Source organism: Pituophis catenifer, unplaced genomic scaffold (assembly GCF_029215685.1).
Source record: "Pituophis catenifer annectens isolate HBS135680 unplaced genomic scaffold, rPitCat1.0.hap2 SCAF_13, whole genome shotgun sequence".
Taxonomy (NCBI): domain Eukaryota; kingdom Metazoa; phylum Chordata; class Lepidosauria; order Squamata; family Colubridae; genus Pituophis; species Pituophis catenifer.
Genome location: NW_027256893.1, coordinates 14,576,128 through 14,595,943, shown reverse-complemented (window position 1 = coordinate 14,595,943; position 19,816 = coordinate 14,576,128). Strand labels below are relative to the sequence as shown.

Here is a 19,816-nt window from a genome sequence, read left to right as displayed (position 1 = left end):
AGCCTCTTCTGTGGAGGTCTGGAGTGGTATGGATGCTTTTCAAGATCTCTTGAAATAGAATCATGTCAAAGTCAATAGATGTCCTGTAGCCATCTTGCATTTTACAGCCTTGGATGAAAATCAGTCTTAAGTCCGCTGATTTTAGAAACGCTCTTTATATTCTTGCTTCTCCTTTTTATTCATTCTTTTTATACCCTGAAGGACGCGCGAACGACCCTTCCCTTAAGAGGCTGAGGGGGCCGAAAATTATTCACCATTGGGATTTTTTCATCTTCCTCTGTCGTAAAAAGAAGACTTCTGAATTTCTCCATCTGTAAACGCATATGAGACGGTGTTACCGCTAGAAACACAATCGGTTAACAACGCTAACAAGCAAATAATACTAAAGAAAACGGAGCACTTTCATCATTTTTTATTTTGTTCTGTTCATCCAGTCATACTCATAACTAGACTATTCCATCCAGTGTTATTTGGGGGGGGGGGGGGTGGCAAGGGTGTAATCCATCAGGTTCTGACAGGTTCTGAAGAACTGGTAGCGGAAATTTTGAGTAGTTCAGAGAAGTGGCAAATACCACCTCTGGCTGGCCCCAGAGTAGGGTGGGAATGAAGATTTTGCAATATCCTTCCCCCAGGAGTGGGATGGGAATGGAGATTTTGCAGTATCCTTCCCCTGCCATGCCCACAGAACCGGTAGTAAAAAAAATGGATTCACCACTGGTGGGGTGGGGTTTGCAACAGGTGTGCAAAATTTGATCTTAAACAATTAAAGCATCCTAGCAGCCAAAGAAATACAAAAATCTACATGTTAGTACAATGTACACACAATGCTTTTAAATCTGAGATACAGCAACCTACAAAAATCGAAATGTATATAAGGCCTAAGTACTGTAGTTAAAGAGGAAAACAATTTCACTGGAAACACAACGTAACCCAGCTTAACGACAATCAAAACGTAAGTCCTTACCTAATGCTTAAAAGACTTTATTTTTCTCTTAAAGATTACATTTTGAAATAATGAGAATAATTTAACAGGTATACAATCCATTTTCACTACCGGAGCTTTCGGAGGGTGAAAAAAGCAAAGCACAGAGGCCAAAATGGCAACCCAGACACAGCTGCTGGTTGCCGGACTGGTTCACAGTTGCCGGACTGGTTCTGTGCTTCCCGTTGTACTCACTGGAGCACCCTGCGACGATCAGCTGCATTTTTGAAGCTGCGTTTCTGCCCCAACAAGGCGCTTGTGCGCTCACAACCAGCGAACCTGTTGCTAAAGTTCACCTCTGGGGACAGCTGATTGGGGGTATTCTGGGAGGCCACATCCACCCGCCAATCAGCTGCTTGTGCTGAATCAGGCTACAATAACATGCTGAAGCTGACCAGGCTGTTTGCCAAGGATGCTAGCCAGATGAATACCGATCGATGCTGGTAGGCAGAGACAGAATGTTTTTTTTCTTATTTTCCTCCCTCAAAACCCCGCCATCACTCTGCTAAACAAATAATTCCCTCAACACTGTCAAACTAGTTACTAAGTCTGCATTACTATTAATCTACTCATTGTTCCTATCACCCATTTCCTCCCACTTTATGACTGTAACCTTGTTGCTGGTATTCTTAAGATTTATATTGACTGTTTCCTAATATGATTTGATTGCTCATTTGTACACTATGACTATCATTAAGTGTTGTACCTTATGATTCTTGATGAATGTATCTTTTCTTTTTATGTACACCGAGAGCGTATGCGCCAAGACAAATTCCTTATGTGTCCAATCACACTTGGCCAATAAAGAATTCTATTCTATTCTAAGGGGCAACTAATACTCTGGAGCATCTTATACTCCAAAAAATACGGTACCTAAAAATCCCTCTCCAAAATGATGATAATTTTTAAAATCGTGGAGGAAAAAAAATCCATTTATCTGGATAGGATACCTAAATCTTTTGCAGCTTGGTTGCTGAAAGTGCTTTTCCAGGAGAATAAATGTGTGTGTGTTTTTTTTAAATACAGCATTTTCTCCTGATAACTATCGGGAAGAATATTTTCCGTAAACATCGGACAACTACATTCTCATCACTCACCCGCAAGATTTACCTGTTTCTCTGATATTTGGATCGCTTCCTTCAGTACTATCCAGGTTACACTCTCATGAAGTGGTGGTGTTGTCAAAGATCCGGCATAAGTCCAGTACTTTTTGCCAGCAGGAAGCAGAGTGCTTGGGTTGAAAGATCTGAATTCAGCTTTTGTTCCCTAGGAGAAGTTTCAACAGGAAGGAGAACATTTGACATTTGGGATTTAAAAATAAAATAAAATTAAGAAACAGCTTCACCAGAAAAAGCAATTACTGTATGTTTGGAAGAGTTAGCGGTAAAAGGAAACTAGGACGCCAAAGGAAAGACACTGTGGCTGAACACCCTCAAAGCTGACACCAGTCAGATCAGGGGTCGGCAACCTTAAACACTCAAAGAGCCTCAAAGGTCCTAACCGGAAGCCCCCATTCAATTCTGGAGGTGATTGGAAGTCTGGTTCCCCCACCATAGAGTCTCCTCCTAGCGTGGCGTCCTTTTTCCTCTACCGACCAAAAGTCCAATTCCCCCACCATAGAATCTCCTCCTAGCATGGCATCCTTTTTCCTCTGCCAACTGGAGGTCATTTTCCCCCACCATAGAGTCTCCTCCTAGCCCAGCATCCTTTTTCCTCTATCTGTCCTAACCGAAAGCCCTATCAATTGTGGAGCTGACCAGCAACAGGGAGCTGCAGCAGAGGGATGAAAGAGCCACATACGGCTCCACAGCTGCGGGTTGCTGACCCCTGAGCCAGATCATAGAAAAATTCAAAGAAGTAGTACAAGATCAGAAGACGTGGAGAGACCTGGTTCACAGAAATGCCAAGAGTCAGACATGACTGAATGGATAACATCATCATCATCATCAAGAGACGACTAAAGATGCAAACGAAAATGATTTTTTTTAAAAAAAAAACTCTTGGAAACTACGAAAAACAAAAACGAGACAAGCAAAACCCCCAGAGCACTAACAGAACTAAAAAGTTGCTTTCATGCTGAACTGATGAATAAAAGAAAGAGACACTAAATGGATCTGAGATATGAAATGATCTAAGAAAAAAACACAAAACCAGATTCCTTACCAGAAGCCCACTGTAAATTTTTTTTTTTTTTTGCTCTGAAAGCTTAAAAGAATTTTATAAAAGTTAGAAAACTTGGGGTTTTTTTGCATGAATAATGTAATATAATTCACATCCAGGCTTCAAAATAAATAAAAAAACCCAATGCCATAGGTGTCAGTTTTGCATTATGATGATACAGCTAAAAGAATACTTGAAGCAGGTGCATACAATCTTGAGCATCAAGATAAATATATAGACATGCACACTTCTATAAATATTACGCCTTGCACAGTTTAACTGGATTTAACTTCCATAATTCACTTAAGCACAATTATTTTCATAGGTTACTTCCAAGGGCATTAATTCTGGATTCAATTAAAGTGCCCAGCAGAACCCAAGTATAATATCCCTTCCTCTTGTTATCACAAAACTTAATCTTTCTGGTCTATGCAAGAGATGTGCAGCGTATTGGATTTGATTCCGTAAACTTGCTTGGAGAAGGCAGGGCCACAAATGTAGCATCTGTATGAGCTCCATGGAATAACTGTATCCTTTTCTAGGATTGTGTACAATCCCAGGAAAAGATGCTGCTGCTTTGAAGAGTTCCAGTTGGTTGCCATGTCTCAACCTTCATGAACTCTAAAGCACCTATTCAAGTCTAATTCCTCCTTAGAAGTAGTACTGAGGAAAGACAGTAGAAGGAAAACTCCAATATCTACTTTAGAATTTTATTATATGTTTGTGTGATTTGTCTCTCCCTTTCTTCCCTATCGCATATCAGGTTCTGTTGTAAAGTTAGATATTAAGCTTCAGTAGAGTTTGAACTAGGTCAAAATAGGGTTGATAGTTTGTAGTTCAAAATATAATGGAAACCCATCCATTCAACTCTGCATGCTGTTTGAATCATTACACGAAACCTTGATTGTTTTGTAGGAGACAGTAGACATCCTTCTGAAGATGTCTTCTTCCTTCTGAAGACTAGAAGTTCTAGAGGAGTTCTGATTTGATTCCAACTGTGGGTGGAGTTTGTCCACAGGGAGCCTTGGAAGAAACATTATCTGGATCTCTTCCGGTAATATTGCAGGCCAAGGCATATCTTATCACTGACTCAAAATGTCCATAAAAGAAGGGTGAACATAACAGACAAAGAAACCCAATAAGAAATAATGTCAACATTCATGTCCATATAATTCAAGAGCAATCTACTTTACAAACTTACTTTAAATTTGACCATATAGAAGGCATCAGTCAATCGGTTCATAGTAGCATGTTCTTCTCCAACCTAAATGTTGAAAAGATCAGAGAAAGTAGAGGCAATTACAATACAGAGTAAGTTTATAATTTCTTCAGTCGGTGGCTTGTAGACTTCTGCTCTACCCACTATTCTTGAAAGCATTCAGTTTTTTAGAAACACTAAAAAAGGGGCAGGGGAGTCACAATCACACCTTCCTTTTTCTTTTCCCTGCGCCTGGAATGACTTTCTGAGGGTGGTGTGCCTAAAACGACACTAACTCATTCATTCATATTCCATTTGGGCAAACTCATGCTTTTGGCATGACTCTCTCTTAACCCAGTTCATGTCCCGGTTTTGTTCACCTGGGAAAAATAGGAGGAGAGAGCATTAGGTACCCTGCTTTGAGTTGTACCCAGTGGTGGGATTCAGCTGGTTCAGGCCAGTTTGGGCGAACCAGTTGTTAAATTGCTGGATGCCCCCCCACCTGCTCCTTCCAGGACTCCCCACGTGCCCTGTTTTGGCTCTCAGGAGGCTGCAGGGAAGCCTACTAGGCTCAAAACAGGATGCGGAGGGGGTGTGTGACCTCCCCGCGGCCCGTTTTTGCTCCCAGGGGGGGTGCATGAGGCCGAGTGCTGCCTGTCACGCCCCTTGGCCACACCCACCATGGCCACGCCCACCCAGCCAGTCATTAGGGCAGAGAACCGGTTGTTAAATTATTTGAATCCCACCACCGGTTGTACCCTACCGAAATGATGGAATATCAATCAAAACGCATCAATTATTTCGATAAAATAAGTAAATAAAATATCCTTTCAGACTTGATTGCCTCCTGGTGTACATTTTCAAGATGGACAGCCTGTTTATGTCTTCCCAGGGAGAAGCTCATAGCATTGCAGACCCTGTAGAAGACTCATGTTAACTGATTGGACTAAAAATTTCAGCAGGATCCTGGCAGCCCCCTTTTCCAACTAACAGATTTTATGAACAGTTGTGAGCTGCTCTACACCTTTTAATACAAATTTGTTGGTTGGAAATGTGTTATTATCTGGGTTCTTCTGGATTTCTAGCCTTGCGGTCGTCTATCCTTTTACACTGACCCCGTTCCCCTTTTGTGTTAAGCTATAACACAGCGACACCCAGGGGGAGGGCCTTCTCTGTGGGAGCCCCAGCCCTGTGGAATGAACTGCCCCCGGAAATTCGTAAGATTTCTGACCTCCGGGTATTTCGCTGCGCACTCAAGACCCTATTGTTCCGCCAGGCTGGGTTAGCAACATAATTTTTAATTGGATGTTTTAAATTTTTGGGGTTTTTAAATCAGCCAAATTTATTTAATACTTTTAAATTATTTTAAATTGATGTTTATTCTGTTTTTAAATAGGCTGTACACCGCCCTGAGTCCTTCGGGAGAAGGGCGGTATAGAAATAAAATTATTATTATTATTATTATTATTATTATTATTATTATTATTATTATTATTATTATTATTATTATTATATGCTTCATGATGGTTTGCTGAAGAGAGTGCACTATTTTTTTTTTTTTACTTAATGCAAGACATAAGCCAGGATTTTCAAACCAGAAGGACTGACTTTACTTAACATATTGGGGGGGGAACCAATCACATGATGGCAAAGGAAAGGTGTGACCTCAAATGCTGTATATCTGAGGTGTCCAATTGTGACAACTTTAAGTTCTATGGACTTCAATTCCAGAATTCTAGGAGTTGAAGTCCACAAGTCTTAAAGTTGCCAAGGTTGGACACCCTTGCTGTACAGCCTGTGTTGATGGGTAATAAGCATATGACACGTACAGGATGCTGAGGCTCTCACCTCTAAGAAAACCCCCATCACGGCAAGGCCATCTGGGGCAGCTACAGCTTCTCCAAACGTTGTGTATTTCTTGGCATTCCAGTGAACTAAATGAAGCTTGGGAGGAGAATCAGACAATGTTGTTATCCGAAACATAAACAGACAAGGTTTTATTCTTCCTATCTCTGACCACATCAAGCAGGTGAGCTGAACGTATTGCTTTGTCCCAAAAAGAAAGTTGAATTTTTGGAGGGTCCAATAACATTGGCAGATAGTTGTATTTTTACCAGGTAAGTCATGGGAAAAATGCTAAGGAAACTCCAGCTTTAGAAAAGTTTTTAGAGCACCCAACTCGCAATTCCCCAGCCAGACAATCCTTTAACCATGGCGGTTGGGGAATCTTGGGAGTCGTCCACATGTCTTAAAGTCACCAGCCAGGGCTGAGAAACACTGCTCTAGATAGCCATATATGCAGTGGTGAAATCCAATTTTTTTTACTACCGGTTCTGTGGGCATGGCTTGGTGGGCGTGGTGTGGCTTGGTGGGCGTGGCAGAGGAAGGATACTGCAAAATCTCCATTCCCTCTCCACTCCAGGGGAAGGATACTATGAAATTTCCATTCCCACCCCACTCCAGGGGAAGGATACTGCAAAATCCCCATTCCCTCCCCTCTCCTGGGGGAAAGATATTGCAAAATCTCCATTCTCACCCCACTCTGGGGCCAGCCAGAGGTGGCATTTGCCAGTTCTCCGAACTACTCAAAATTTCTGCTACCTGTTCTCCAGAACCTGTCAGGACCTGCTGGATTTCACCCCTGCATATATGTGAATTAAATATATGAGCTTAGATCAGTGACTGCCACTAAATCTTTTTGTAGCCACTGGATTCACATAGAGGAAAAATAAAGGAACAAGAAAATTTGCAGAATATTAACATTTAATGGAAAAGGAAGTCCTAAAAAAACAAGATCCAAAAAGGATTCAGGAGGGAGAGGTCATATGACAACATAAATGCAGTTTGCTTACATTTGGCTTAATATATTAAGTGAATCTTAACTACTATAATTTCCAAACCATAGTTGATGAATATGCATGTGTGAACCCAGCCAATGGTCAATAAACCATGGTTAAACAAAGCAATAATGTGTCATGTGAAATTTTACTTGTGTGAAATTAACTTTGTTAAATTGGCTATTTGCTGTTTTTCACATTCTTGCTAAACAATGTATGATAAAGAACAAGCCTATAGGTCCATTTTTATATAGAACTATTAAAATAACTTTATTTTTAGGTGATTGTGCATCTATACCAGGCACAAAGCTTTGCTTTTAAAAATCTGGAGACCATTCAGCAATTTTTGGCTCATCTGAACGGACTACAGATGCTCCATCTCCTTTATGCTTTGTTTTGTGCACAGCTTTGCTCTGTCAACGTTGATAACAACTCACCTCGCAAGGGAAAGATTTCCCATTAATGGTATGTTCGGATCCACACTTCTGGCTTGTCCCCCAGTGAAAATGGAATTGTTTCAGCCTATAAGGATTTTCCAAGGGGCCTCCACTGATAGCTGGAACCCAAAAAGGAAGCAGGGATTGATAGCTGTTCCGTTAGAGTAATAACTATCATGTATTCCTTTCTTCCCGTCTTCATTGGCCAAAGGCAGACGACAAAAGGGCAGGTGCTGTAGTGATTAAGGTTAGAAACTGGGAGACCCTGAGTTCTAGTCAGGGGTGGGCTGCTGGGGGTTCGCAGGGGTTTGGGAGAACCTCTAGCTAAGATTCTGTGCAGTTCGGAGAACTCCCAAATCCCACTCCTGGCTAGCCCCGACCACCTGCCCTTCCCAGGAGTCCCCACGTGGCCCGTTTTGGATGCAGGTAAGTGCAGGCCTACTGGAAGTTTGAGAAGGCCGACCGTTTCTGGCCTCCAGAGGTCTTCTGGAGCCTGAGGAGGCAGTTTTTGCCCTCCCAGAAGCTCAAGAAAAGCCTCCGGAGCCTGGGGAGGGCAACAACGCTCCCGCTCATGATGCAGGAGGCCGACTAGGCCACGCCCACCATGGCCACGCCCACCCAGCAACCGGGCAGAGAACCCCTTGCTAAAATTTTTGAAGCCCACCCCTGGTTCTAGTCCCGTCTTAGGCACAAAATGAGCTAGGTGACCTTAGGCCAGTCCTTCTCATTCAGCCCTACAAAATGGGCAATATACTATAAAACTACTTCCAAGATCTTGCCAGGAAAAATTGCAGGAACTAGCCCAGGCAGTCACCAGGAGTCAAAAATGGACTTGGAAAAAAACAAAACAGAAGTGAAAAACTAAAGGGATTACAATAAGAGAGTTTTTGTAACGGAAGACCAGGCGGACACTTTCTAGATTTACAGTTTTATTTAGAAAACACAGCAGTGTACAGGCAGAAACAAAAATGCTCCTTTTTCAAAACGGTAGGGTTTGCCTCCAAAAAACCCAGAGAGTTCCATGTTGTAATGTGCATTCCTCTCGGTCTTACGCTCCAAAACTCCTTGACTGGCCCGCATGTCAAATTAAGCCACTTTGCTTAACCAGAGTTTATTGACTATCTAACAATTGTCTAGTTTCACACCGCAGCCATAAATGTTGTCATGATTTCTTACCTTCTTTGGCAACAAACAGATGCGATAACACCCAGGGTCATCCACAGAAGCCCTGACTTCCAGATGCCCAATTCCAAAGTCCAAAATTATTCTAATTGCTGGGGCTGGAATGCACCGGCTGAAATCTGTGCAAAGTCATCCATTTTAGTGGCTTCAAGGGCACTAAGGTCTTAATGCTGTGCTGAGATCTGCAGTTTTTCCCCTTGCAAAAGAGGCTTTTGATGTATTAGCTCATTCTCAAGATGCTTGAGAATTCTGCGTATCAGTTCCATCTGAATGGCCCTAAAGATGGAATAAATTTCTGAATGATGGCTGGGATTCCAATTAATCTTGGAGCCGTAACTGTTTCTTAGGTTCATTTAATGGTGGTCATAGATTATATCTTGTGTAGAAAGCTTGTGTGTGTGTGTGTGTGTGTGTGTGTGTGTGTGTGTGTGTGTGTGTGTGTGTGTGAAGGTTTTAAAAACCAATAAACTCTGGCTCACCTGTTTTGTCATCTACATCCTTGAAATCCACCATGACGGAATGTCCATTGTTGGAGATACCAAGAGATGAATCCGATTCGTAGGAAATATTGAGAGGCTTCAAACTGGGGTCATAGATAGCTTGTGTGGAGATGATATCAATTGGAGATTGACGGCTGCCTTGCGCAATGGGATAAGACTTATACCATAGAGAAGGTCCTTTGGGGAGAAAGAAAGAACAGCTAAGAGTGTCTTTTCAAAATCATGGAACTTGTTCCTCTTCCCCTACATGGTTGGAGTCCTCCTAGTCATTTAAAGTTGACGCGTTAGCAGAGAACTCTTTGGTTGAGGAGATCACGTTAGCAAAACACTGCAAGTTCAGAAGGTGGATTCTTAGCTTAGAAAAGTTACAGCTGCAACTCCTGGCATTTCCTGTGAAAAGATTTGGAATTGGGGCAGGAGATATTAGGAGAGATTTATGGAGATCAGCTGCAGTCAGATGATGATAAACACCTACTTTTAGGGCACAGTTGGACTTCTGCTTGTTCAGAATGCAAACCATAAAGCTATTCCTGATTACATCAGACAAAGTTGATAGTGATATCATTGGCAGAGACATAAATCTAACATGCAATTAATCAAGGTAATAGGCTCGCTGTTAAAACAACCACTAAGTTAACTAGAATCATTATCTCCTTTTGCCTGGTTTGGGATGAGTTTCAGTACAGATAGCCCTCGACTTACAACAGTTCGTTTAGGGACCGTTTGAAGTTACAACGGCACTGAAAAAAGTGACTTATGACCATTATTCACACTTACGACCATTGCAGCATCCCCAAAGTCATGTGATTTACTTTCAGATGCTTGAGAAGCGGTTCATATTTATGACGGTTGCAGTGTCCCAGGGCTATCTGATAACATGTTGTGACTTTCTGACAATGGGGAAGCCAGATTCACTTAACAACCGCGTTACTACTACTGCCAGCTGCCTGCAATTTGGCAGTTCAAATAGGCTCAAGGTTGACTCAGCCTTCCATCCTTCCGAGGTGGGTAAAATGAGGACCCAGATTGTTGGGGGCAATGTGCTGACTCTATGAACATCTTACAAGAGGACTGTAAAGCACTGTAAAGCAGTATATAAGTCTAAGTGCTATAGCTATTGTTACCAACTAGGTCATACTCATCAATGCGGATGGTGATTTATGCCCTGATGATGTTACCTAGTTGGTTAATGAACTGTCTGAGGGGTCCTTGGTGGTGGTCTCTGAGCTTGGTTGTTTTCTTGCAGACCTTTCATTACCCAAACTAGGTTAACGTCATCAGGGCTAGATCTTTCCCCCTTATCACTCAACTGGTCTGAGATAAACCACAAAGAACAAGTCCACGTGCAGAACTCAATAGTACTGACTGAAACCTGTCTTCAACCCTAGATCAGTATCCTCAATTACCCCTGAAGGCATCAGATATAGTTACTCCTCCAACACCCTCTCGCCATCTCCTACCATCTCCTGCCTGAAGTAGTTGCCTTCTTAAGACTAATGGTATACATAGTCGCTCCTAATGCTAAGGTAAGTCACTCCTCTTCCGGGCCAAACCGCTTGGGGATGATTTGTTTCCGATGCCTTATTTTAAAAATATAACCTATTCCTTCATCAGCGTTGGAGCACCCGTTGTTCTATCGGCTTTTTTTCTCCGGTTTGCTTTTGCATACAGAATAATGTTTGATCAGCATTGCTTGCAAGCATCTTTTGAACGGGTTTCTGTATTTGGAAAAGCCGATAGAAAAAGGACCCCAGTTCAGCAAAAGTACTCAGAGGGACTACAGCCTAGGAACATTGATTTCCTAATAATAAATTTTAATAATAAATGTAATAATAAATAAATTTTGTTTTCCTGAACAAAAACTCCAAACGTCCCCTAGACATTAGAAAAAAAATTATAAACCGGATAATATTTTGACCCAACGATAATGTAAAAGCTGCTTAAAAGTTAACCCTTTTGTTCCCTGTGGCATATTGCCCGATGGTCATGGGATTGGGATGTAGGCAATAAAGGCAAGCAGTACAATATAACTATATTGAGTGGAAGAAAAGATGGGATGCAGAAAAAAAAAAGAGAGAGAGAAAGAGAGAAGGGAAAGAGTTGTGCAAATCACCTACCATCTTTCTGGCTGTATCCCCAGCAGTTATGGCCTGTCATTATGTGGGTTGCTTCCTTCTGCCTGGCTGCCAGATCATTTAATCCAAGCGCATCAGCTTACCTGCCTTTATAACAGCTCACTTAACAGGACAGTGTTCGGCTCTTAAAGAGACAGCAGCAAATTCTTCTCTTAAATCCACTTTGCACAACTTAGAATTTATAGGTGTACGAGTGGAAGGGGGGAGATAAACTACAGCATTTTTCCTTCATGTGCAGATTACGGATTGTCATTCTCCAGGTTAAGAGGCCCATCAACAAGGACAGCATGGGATACGGGAGATTTTGGTATGTGGTTGGGATATTTCTGCTCCGAAGATGTCTTATGGATGGGCTGATTACCTTAAGGTGATTAATAGTTCTGCTGAATTTAAAGCCAGTTGGAGAGCAGGAGCAAGGGATTTTTTTTTTTTTCCATTGTTCAAAACACAGTTGGGATTCAAAACACAATTGTGCAAAACACACTGGAGTCAGAATGGGGATTTCTGATTCCTTTGGGCTTATGGAATGAAAGGTTGGTGGATATGAATTAGCCTGAGAAAACCATTTTTTGAATTTGCTAAACCTAAGCCAATATTTTGTATCATTTGAAAGGTTTTGTACCGTTTGCGTGTTTATTATAGACTTTATTATTATAGGACAGACTGCCATACACTAAATAAATACATTTATTATCGACTGAAACTTTCTGAATCACGGTCCATTTTATAATTTCACCTGGAATGATGGCATAATAAAAAAAACCAGCTGTTTTAAATGTCAAAAGACTGCCGGATAACAGACCAGTATAAATCTACAATGGGATGGTTTTAGTTTTGCTTTAATGTGTAAGCCAGCCATTAATATTAAAGTCTCCCTTGCACAATAAATAGACTTGATGGGTCAGCATTACATGTACATCAAGACAATTGCATCTTAATCAAAGTATGGATCAAATCCAAAATGCAAAGGTAGATTATATATTGTCTTTTGGACCTTCTGAATGGACATCTGTAAACTTTTCTGATTTATAGCATATCCTAAAAACAAAGATGCTGGTTACCCTGCAAAGGTTTGTGTGTACGCATGTTTGTGTGTGTTCTGAGTGTGTGTATACACACATGCACACATGTTTTATGAACTGAAGTCTCATCACTACTCCATTCAAGGACAAATTAGCCTCCACAGCAGTGGTGGGTTTCAAAATTTTTTACTACTCTGGGTGTGGCTTGATGGGCGTGGCAGGGAAGGATACTGTAAAATCTCCATTCCGTCCCCAATCCAGGGAAAGGTTACTGCAAAATCCCCACTTTCTCCCAATCAATTGGGACTTAGGAGGTAGAGAATAGACGGGGGCGGGGCCAGTCAGAATTTTTACTTCCGGTTCTCCGAACTATTCAAAATTTCCGCTACCAGTTCTCCAGAACTAGTCAGAACCTGCTGAAACCCATCTCTGCTCCACAGCACACACATAATACTGTCATTGAACAAGAGCAATAATGTGAATTTAGTTCCTCCTGTTATTATCTCTTGGTGAAGAATAAGAAGTCATAAAACAATTTATCACTGGATTCGTTAATGAGAAACACCATTTCAATAATTTTGAAATATATGTGTGGGAACAGTGTTTTTAGTCCAGAGATGTACAATATGAGCCTGTTTTGGCATGACTGCCATTGAACTATTAATGCAGTTTTTAATGGGACATAAAATACATGAAAAAGCATTTTATTAACTGTAATATTAATAGCAATTATTAATACGCAGCTATCCTATTTTTTAAGTGCAGATGATAGGTTTCTCATAGTATCTGAACTCCAGCCCATGAAGTTGGCCAATTCCTGCTGCTGTGGTTGATTTAATAAACCATGGTTAAACATAGTTTGGTATAACATGCAGATTAGGAGTTACACAGGCTCATTGCTTTCAACAGGAGTGCAGTGGAAGAATTTGACCATGGTGTGATAAATATGCTACGCTTGAGAATTTTTTCTATGAGCATTTCTGAAATTGTTTTCTGTCTCTTTCTTTAGGTTACTCTGAAATTCATAATATTGTCTGAACTACTGTAGGAAAATTCATTCACGTTGCTTTCTAAAAAAAGTTATATGAGCTGCTTCTTTATTACATACCTGAAATTATAGACAAATGTCACCCCCCCCAAATAAATGTTCTGTTTAATTGCTGTTTATACTGCTTCCCCTATCAAGAATGATATTTTGAAGTAGAGCATAATATTTTAAAATTTATAATTATAAAAATTAGATACAATTACATCATAATTACAAATATAATTATAAACTATAATTATAAACAATTTCATTTAATTCCACAGTAATTCTGGAATTAACATCTCAAAATAGCATTCACAGCATACACTTAAGGCTGGTTTTTTGTTTTTTTATTTTACTTTATTTTTTAAATTTGATTTATATGCCGCCCTTCTCCGAAGACTCAGGGCGGCTTACAATGTGCTCAGCAATAGCCTTCATCCTTTTGTATATTTATACAAAGTCAGCTTATTGCCCCCACAAACTGGGTCCTCAATTTACCTACCTTAGAAAGGATGGAAGGCTGAGTCAACCTTGAGCCTGGCGAGATTCGAACTTACTTTAATTGCAGACAGCTGGTGTTAAATTACAGTGCTTAGTCTGCAGAGCTATCCAGGCTCCTAGAGCTATCCAGGCTCCTGAGTTTGCCAATAAGCCATGGTTTGCCAATAACCATATGGTTTGGTTCATCCAACATACTAAGCCAAAACCAACAAAAATGCACAGTAGGCCTTTGTGTGATGCAGGAATCAAGTCAATTTAAGTTTGTTATAATGTTATCTGTATTTTATTAATTTGGCTTTTTTTCAGGTGACATTTTAAGAGTCACAAGTTTTTGTTTATACTTTACCATATCCTGTATGCATCTTGATGTCCATTAATTTGCTTGATCAAAAGTCTATTTGGACAGGAAAGTTTGGGTTATAACAACATTCACCAAACAATCTGTTTCGGGAGGCATCAGTCTTTCCCCTTCCTTTATAATGCCTTGGTAAGGCCACACTTAGAATCCTGTATTCAGTTTTGGTTGCTACGATGTAAAAAAGATGTGGAGACTCTAGAAAGAGCACAGAGAAGAGCAGCAAAGATGATGAGGGGACTGGAGACTAAAACTTATGAAGAACGGTTGCAGGAACTGGATATGTCTAGTTTAATGAAAAGAAGGACTAGGGGAGACATGATAGCAGTGTTCTGATATCTCAGGGGTTGCCACAAAGAAGAGGGAGTCAAACTATTCTCCAAAGCACCTGAGGGTAGAACAAGAAGCAATGCGTGGAAACTACTCAAGGAGAGAAGCAACTTAGAACTAAGGAGAAATTCCCTGACAGTTAGAACAATTAATGAGTGGAACAACTTGCCTCCAGAAGTTGTGAATGCTCCAACACTGGAAGTTTTTAAGAAGATATTGGACAAACATTTGCCTGAAGTGGTGTAGGGTTTGCTGCCTAAGCAGGGGGTTGGACTAGAAGACCTCCAAGGTCCCTTCCAACTCTTGTTATTCTATTTTTCTTTGTTAAATGCATTTGGACCCAGCTTTCTTTGTTGTCAACAAAGTTTTGAGTTCTGATTCCATCAGAATCCAAGACTGGATACATACTGTCTCTACCTATGCCAGAGTAGTTTTGCTTTAGCAAGATGGCACCTTGGAAGCATACCTTCTCAGGAACCCTCCCAGTCCTTTGGAATTACTTCCCACCTTTTTAGCCATTTGGTAATCATAACGTCATAAAAGTTCTGGATTTTCCATCAAGCTTTGGGCTAGGATGGGGATTGAGCAGGGAGGCTGCCTGAAGGTGTGGTGTCTGGTGGGAAGGGTGGTCTTTCTGTTTTCGTTGGATTTATTTATTTATTTATTTATTTATTTATTTATTTGTCCAATTTATATGCCGCCCTTCTCCGTAGACTCAGGGCGGCTTACAATGCATTATAGCAATAGCCTGCATACTTTTATGTATATACCTGCTTATTAGGGCTTTCGCCCCCCCCCCCAAAGCGGTGTTGTTCTATACAAAGCTGGCTTATTGCCCCCACAATCCAAGTCCTCAATTTACCTACCTCAAAAGGATGGAAGGCTGAGTCAACCTTGAGCCTGGTGAGATTTGAACTCGCACTAATTGCAGGCAGCTGGCAGCTAAGTGCTAGCACTTAACAGCACTTAGTCCGCTGCACCACTGAGGTTGTTGTGACTGTTCTAGAATCCTTATTGTGAGATCGGCGGCCATGTATGTTTTGTAAATAAATGAATAAAACAAGAATGGCTAAACACTCAAAGCTACCTTCCCTGACCAGATGTTCTGCAGATGTTTGGACTACCTTCAGGAGCCGGCATCAAATTCAGTTGGAAAGGCTGATATTAAGATCACGAATCATAAAACTTGTGATTCATCTGGCCTGGAGAAAACTACCATGAACAACGTGTTCCTTTTGATTTCATTCAGCGGAGTGCCAAATATTTAAATCTGCACAAAGAGGAAGAATGAATGCATGAAGGCAGAGAAAAGGGGCATCTGATAAGAGAGCTGAGAAAAGCGGAAGTGATTCCTTACTATCAATTTTTTATCCTCGATTATAAAATATTATGACAATCATCTCATACATTTTTGTTCTTCTGCTCAATCATGTCCAATTCCTCAAGACTGCCAGGACAAATCCCTGCAGTTTTCTTGGCAGCTTTTTCAGAAGTGGTTTGCCATTGTCTCTTTCCTGAGAGAGCGTGACCAGTCCAAGGTCACCCAGCATGTTTTGGGCTTAAGGCAGGACTAGAACTCCTGGTTTCTGATTTGTTGCCTGATGCCTTCACTACTACAACAAATTGGCTCTCCATGCCTATTTATCTAGGAATAAATCCAGTGAACTTCATTTATTTATTTATTATTTATTTATTAATCAAATTTCTATACCGCCCTACTCCCGAAGGACTCAGGGCGGTGAACAGCCAAGATAAAATACAGACAATACAAATATTAAAAATCCCTTAAAATTATTAAATATTTCGGCCGAAACACAAATTAAAACACCCAATTTATAAAATCACGAATTAAAAAATTTAAATTTAAGAATTTAAAAGAGGGGAGTTAGGCCAGGCCAGCTTGCTGAAATAGAAAAGTTTTGAGAGCACGGTGAAACGTGCGCAGGTCCGGGATCTTCCGTATCTCTGGGGGGAGCTCGTTCCAGATGGTAGGTGCCCCCACAGAGAAGGCTCTCCCCCTGGGGGCCGCCAGTCGACACTGTTTGGCCGACGGCACCCGGAGGAGCCCCTCTCTATGGGAGCGTACTGGTCGGTGGGAGGCTATTGGTAGCAGAAGGCGGTCTCGTAGATACCCCGGTCCGATGCCATGGAGCGCTCTAAAGGTGGTAACCAAAACCTTGAAGCGCACCCAGAAGACCACCGGGAGCCAGTGCAGCTCGCGCAGGAGGGGGGTCACATGGGAGCGCCATGGGGCATGCCTCTATGATAGTAGGGTTAGCATGGAATAAACTTCTTCTGTCTACAGTATATTCTGCTAAAACTCTCACTATCTTTATCTACTTGTACCCTCAAGTTAGCCCAAATGGTGCATTATATTGCAATTTTTGAATCGAGAAACCTGAAATCCACTATCTTAAATATTGCATAAAAAATCCAGGAGCCATTACTCTGCAGAATTGAAATGTTCACAGTATTCAGACCAGTTTTATTTGCAAAATTGTGGCCGTTGCAGTATCCCCATAGACACGTCGTTGTGATTTCCAATGCTCCCTGCCGTCTTCCCACATGTAAAGTCAACGGAGAAGCCAGCAGGAAGTTGGAAGTCACTGCTGCTCCCACTTCTACTTTGTCCACTGGTGAAAATAATGACTTATTATTGCAGTTCGTTTGCTACTACAATTATACACACTCACACACAATTTCATGGAACTGTCCAGCATCAGGGTTTAAAAAAAATTGTCCATCTAAAATTTAATGTTTATTCTGGTAACATCAAACTGCTCTTTCTTTCTTTCTTTTCTTTCTTTCTTTCTTTCTTTCTTTCTTTCTTTCTTTCTTTCTTTCTTTCTTTCTTTCTTTCTTTCTTTTTCTTTCCTTCCTTCCTTCCTTCCTTCCTTCCTTCCTTCCTTCTTTCTTTCTTTCTTTCTTTCTTTCTTTCTTTTTCTTTCTTTTTCTTTCTTTCTTTCTTATAATGACCTGATAGGTTACAGTATATATTGTATATACTAGTATATATTCATTTTGTTCCAACTGTCTTCAATGCCTTTTTATTATCTCAGGTTCCAACCTCAAAATACAGTTTGTAAGTGGGCACAGGGTTTGGGTTGAAGAAAATGTTGGAGAATCAGTTATGAGTTTGGAAGCAAAGTCACAGTAGTTTCACCACTGCCTTGTTTGCAACTATAATTTTTCTCAGCAGCTTTTCTTAAATGATAACCCCAAACTATTTGACGTTAATTATGTACATCTCACTTCAATATTGTACCACGTACCTTATCCCATCCAACTCAAACTAAGTAATGATCAAAGGCCTGGAGACTAAAACATATGAAGAACGGCTGCAGGATTTGGATTTGGTTAGTCTAAAGCAGTGGTCCCCAACCTTTTTATCGCCGCGGCCCGCTGAGCGCGCGCAGGGGTGGGGGCACGGCCCAGGAGCTTTTGCGCACGGCCCATTGAGCACGGCCCAGGAGCCTTTGCGCTGCAGCGTTCATGTCCCCCGGCCGCTGCGCGGCCCGGTGCCAGGTACTCCACGGCCCGGCACCGGTCCGCGGACCGGGGGTTGGGGACCACTGGTCTAAAGAAAAGAAGAATTAGGGGTGACATGATAGCAGAATTCCAGTATTTGAGGGGCTGCCACAAAGAATAGGGGGGTCAATCTATTCCCCATAGCACCAGAGGGCAGGACAGGAAACAATCATTGGAAACTAACCAAAGAGAGAAGCAACCTGGAATTAAGGAGAAACTTCCTAACAGTAAGGACAATCAACCAGTGCAACAGGTTGTCTCCAGATATCGTGGGCGCTCCATCACTGGATATTTTAAAGAAGAGACTAGATAGTCACTTGTCTGAAATAGTATAGGTTCCCCTGCTTGAGCAGAGACCTAAACTAGAAGACCTCTCAAGACCTATTCTATTCTATTCTATTCTATTCTATTCTATTCTATTCTATTCTATTCTATTCTATTCTATTCTATTCTAATTCTATTCTATTCTATTCCATTCCATTCCATTCCATCATCCTATCCTATCCTATCCTATCCCATTCCATTATTCTATTATTCTATTCTATTCTATTCTATTCTATTCTATTCTATTCTATTCTATTCTATTCTATTCTATTCTATTCTATTCTATTCTATTCCATTCCATTCCATTCCATTCCATCATCCTATCCTATCCCATTCCATTATTCTATTCTATTCTATTCTATTCTATTCTATTCTATTCTATTCTATTCCATTCCATTCCATTCCATCATCCTATCCTATCCTATCCTATCCTATCCTATCCCATTCCATTATTCTATTCTATTCTATTCTATTCTATTCTATTCTATTCTATTCTATTCTATTCCATTCCATTCCATTCCATTCCATCATCCTATCCTATCCCATTCCATTATTCTATTCTATTCTATTCCATTCCATTCCATTCCATTCCATTCCATTCCATTCCATTCCATTCCATTCCATTCCATTCCATTCCATTCCATTCCATCATCCTATCCTATCCTATCCTATCCTATCCTATCCTATCCTATCCCATTCCATTATTCTATTCCATTCCATTCCATTCCATTCCATTACCCTATCCTATCCTATCCTATCCTATCCCATTCCATTATTCTATTCTATTCTATTCTATTCTATTCTATTCTATTCTATTCTATTCTATTCTATTCTATTCTATTCTATTCTATTCTATTCTATTCCATTCCATTCCATTCCATTCCATCATCCTATCCTATCCCATTCCATTATTCTATTCTATTCTATTCTATTCTATTCTATTCTATTCTATTCTATTCTATTCTATTCCATTCCATTCCATTCCATTCCATTCCATTCCATTCCATCATCCTATCCTATCCTATCCTATCCTATCCTATCCTATCCTATCCTATCCCATCCCATTATTCTATTCTATTCTATTCTATTCTATTCTATTCTATTCTATTCTATTCTATTCTATTCTATTCTATTCTATTCTATTCTATTCTATTCTATTCGTTAATACTCAACTCAAGGCACGAAGATGCTCTCAAGCAGCGTTTACCTACTACCCTGCCCCAACCGCAAGGTGTTTGCCACTGCCCTTTCTCCTGACCTCAGTTTCCTATTTTCCCAATTTTCGCCTGGCACTC

The 19,816-nt window shown here is 40.8% G+C and overlaps 1 protein-coding gene across 1 annotated transcript; it reads right to left on the bottom strand.

Moving 5' to 3' along the window:
- Positions 1–188: 188 nt before the first annotated feature.
- CA7 (carbonic anhydrase 7) lies at positions 189–11,453 on the bottom strand. The gene is made up of 7 exons (XM_070952880.1): positions 11,414–11,453; positions 9,276–9,473; positions 7,615–7,733; positions 6,189–6,284; positions 4,344–4,406; positions 2,093–2,248; positions 189–311 (listed from the first exon to the last, which is right to left on the bottom strand). Exons 1-7 carry the CDS (start codon positions 11,451–11,453, stop codon positions 189–191), a joined length of 795 nt encoding a protein of 264 aa, XP_070808981.1.
- Positions 11,454–19,816: the final 8,363 nt, after the last annotated feature.

Excerpts from the sequence above, each read along its gene's own strand:
- CA7 (XM_070952880.1), bottom strand. The coding sequence starts at position 11,453 with ATGACAGGCCATAACTGCTGGGGATACAGCCAGAAAGATG. Across the intron at positions 6,285-7,614 it reads GGAAATCTTTCCCTTGCGAG|CTTCATTTAGTTCACTGGAA; the intron begins GTGAGTTGTTAT and ends TCTCCTCCCAAG. Across the intron at positions 312-2,092 it reads TCCAAATATCAGAGAAACAG|ATGGAGAAATTCAGAAGTCT; the intron begins GTAAATCTTGCG and ends ATGCGTTTACAG.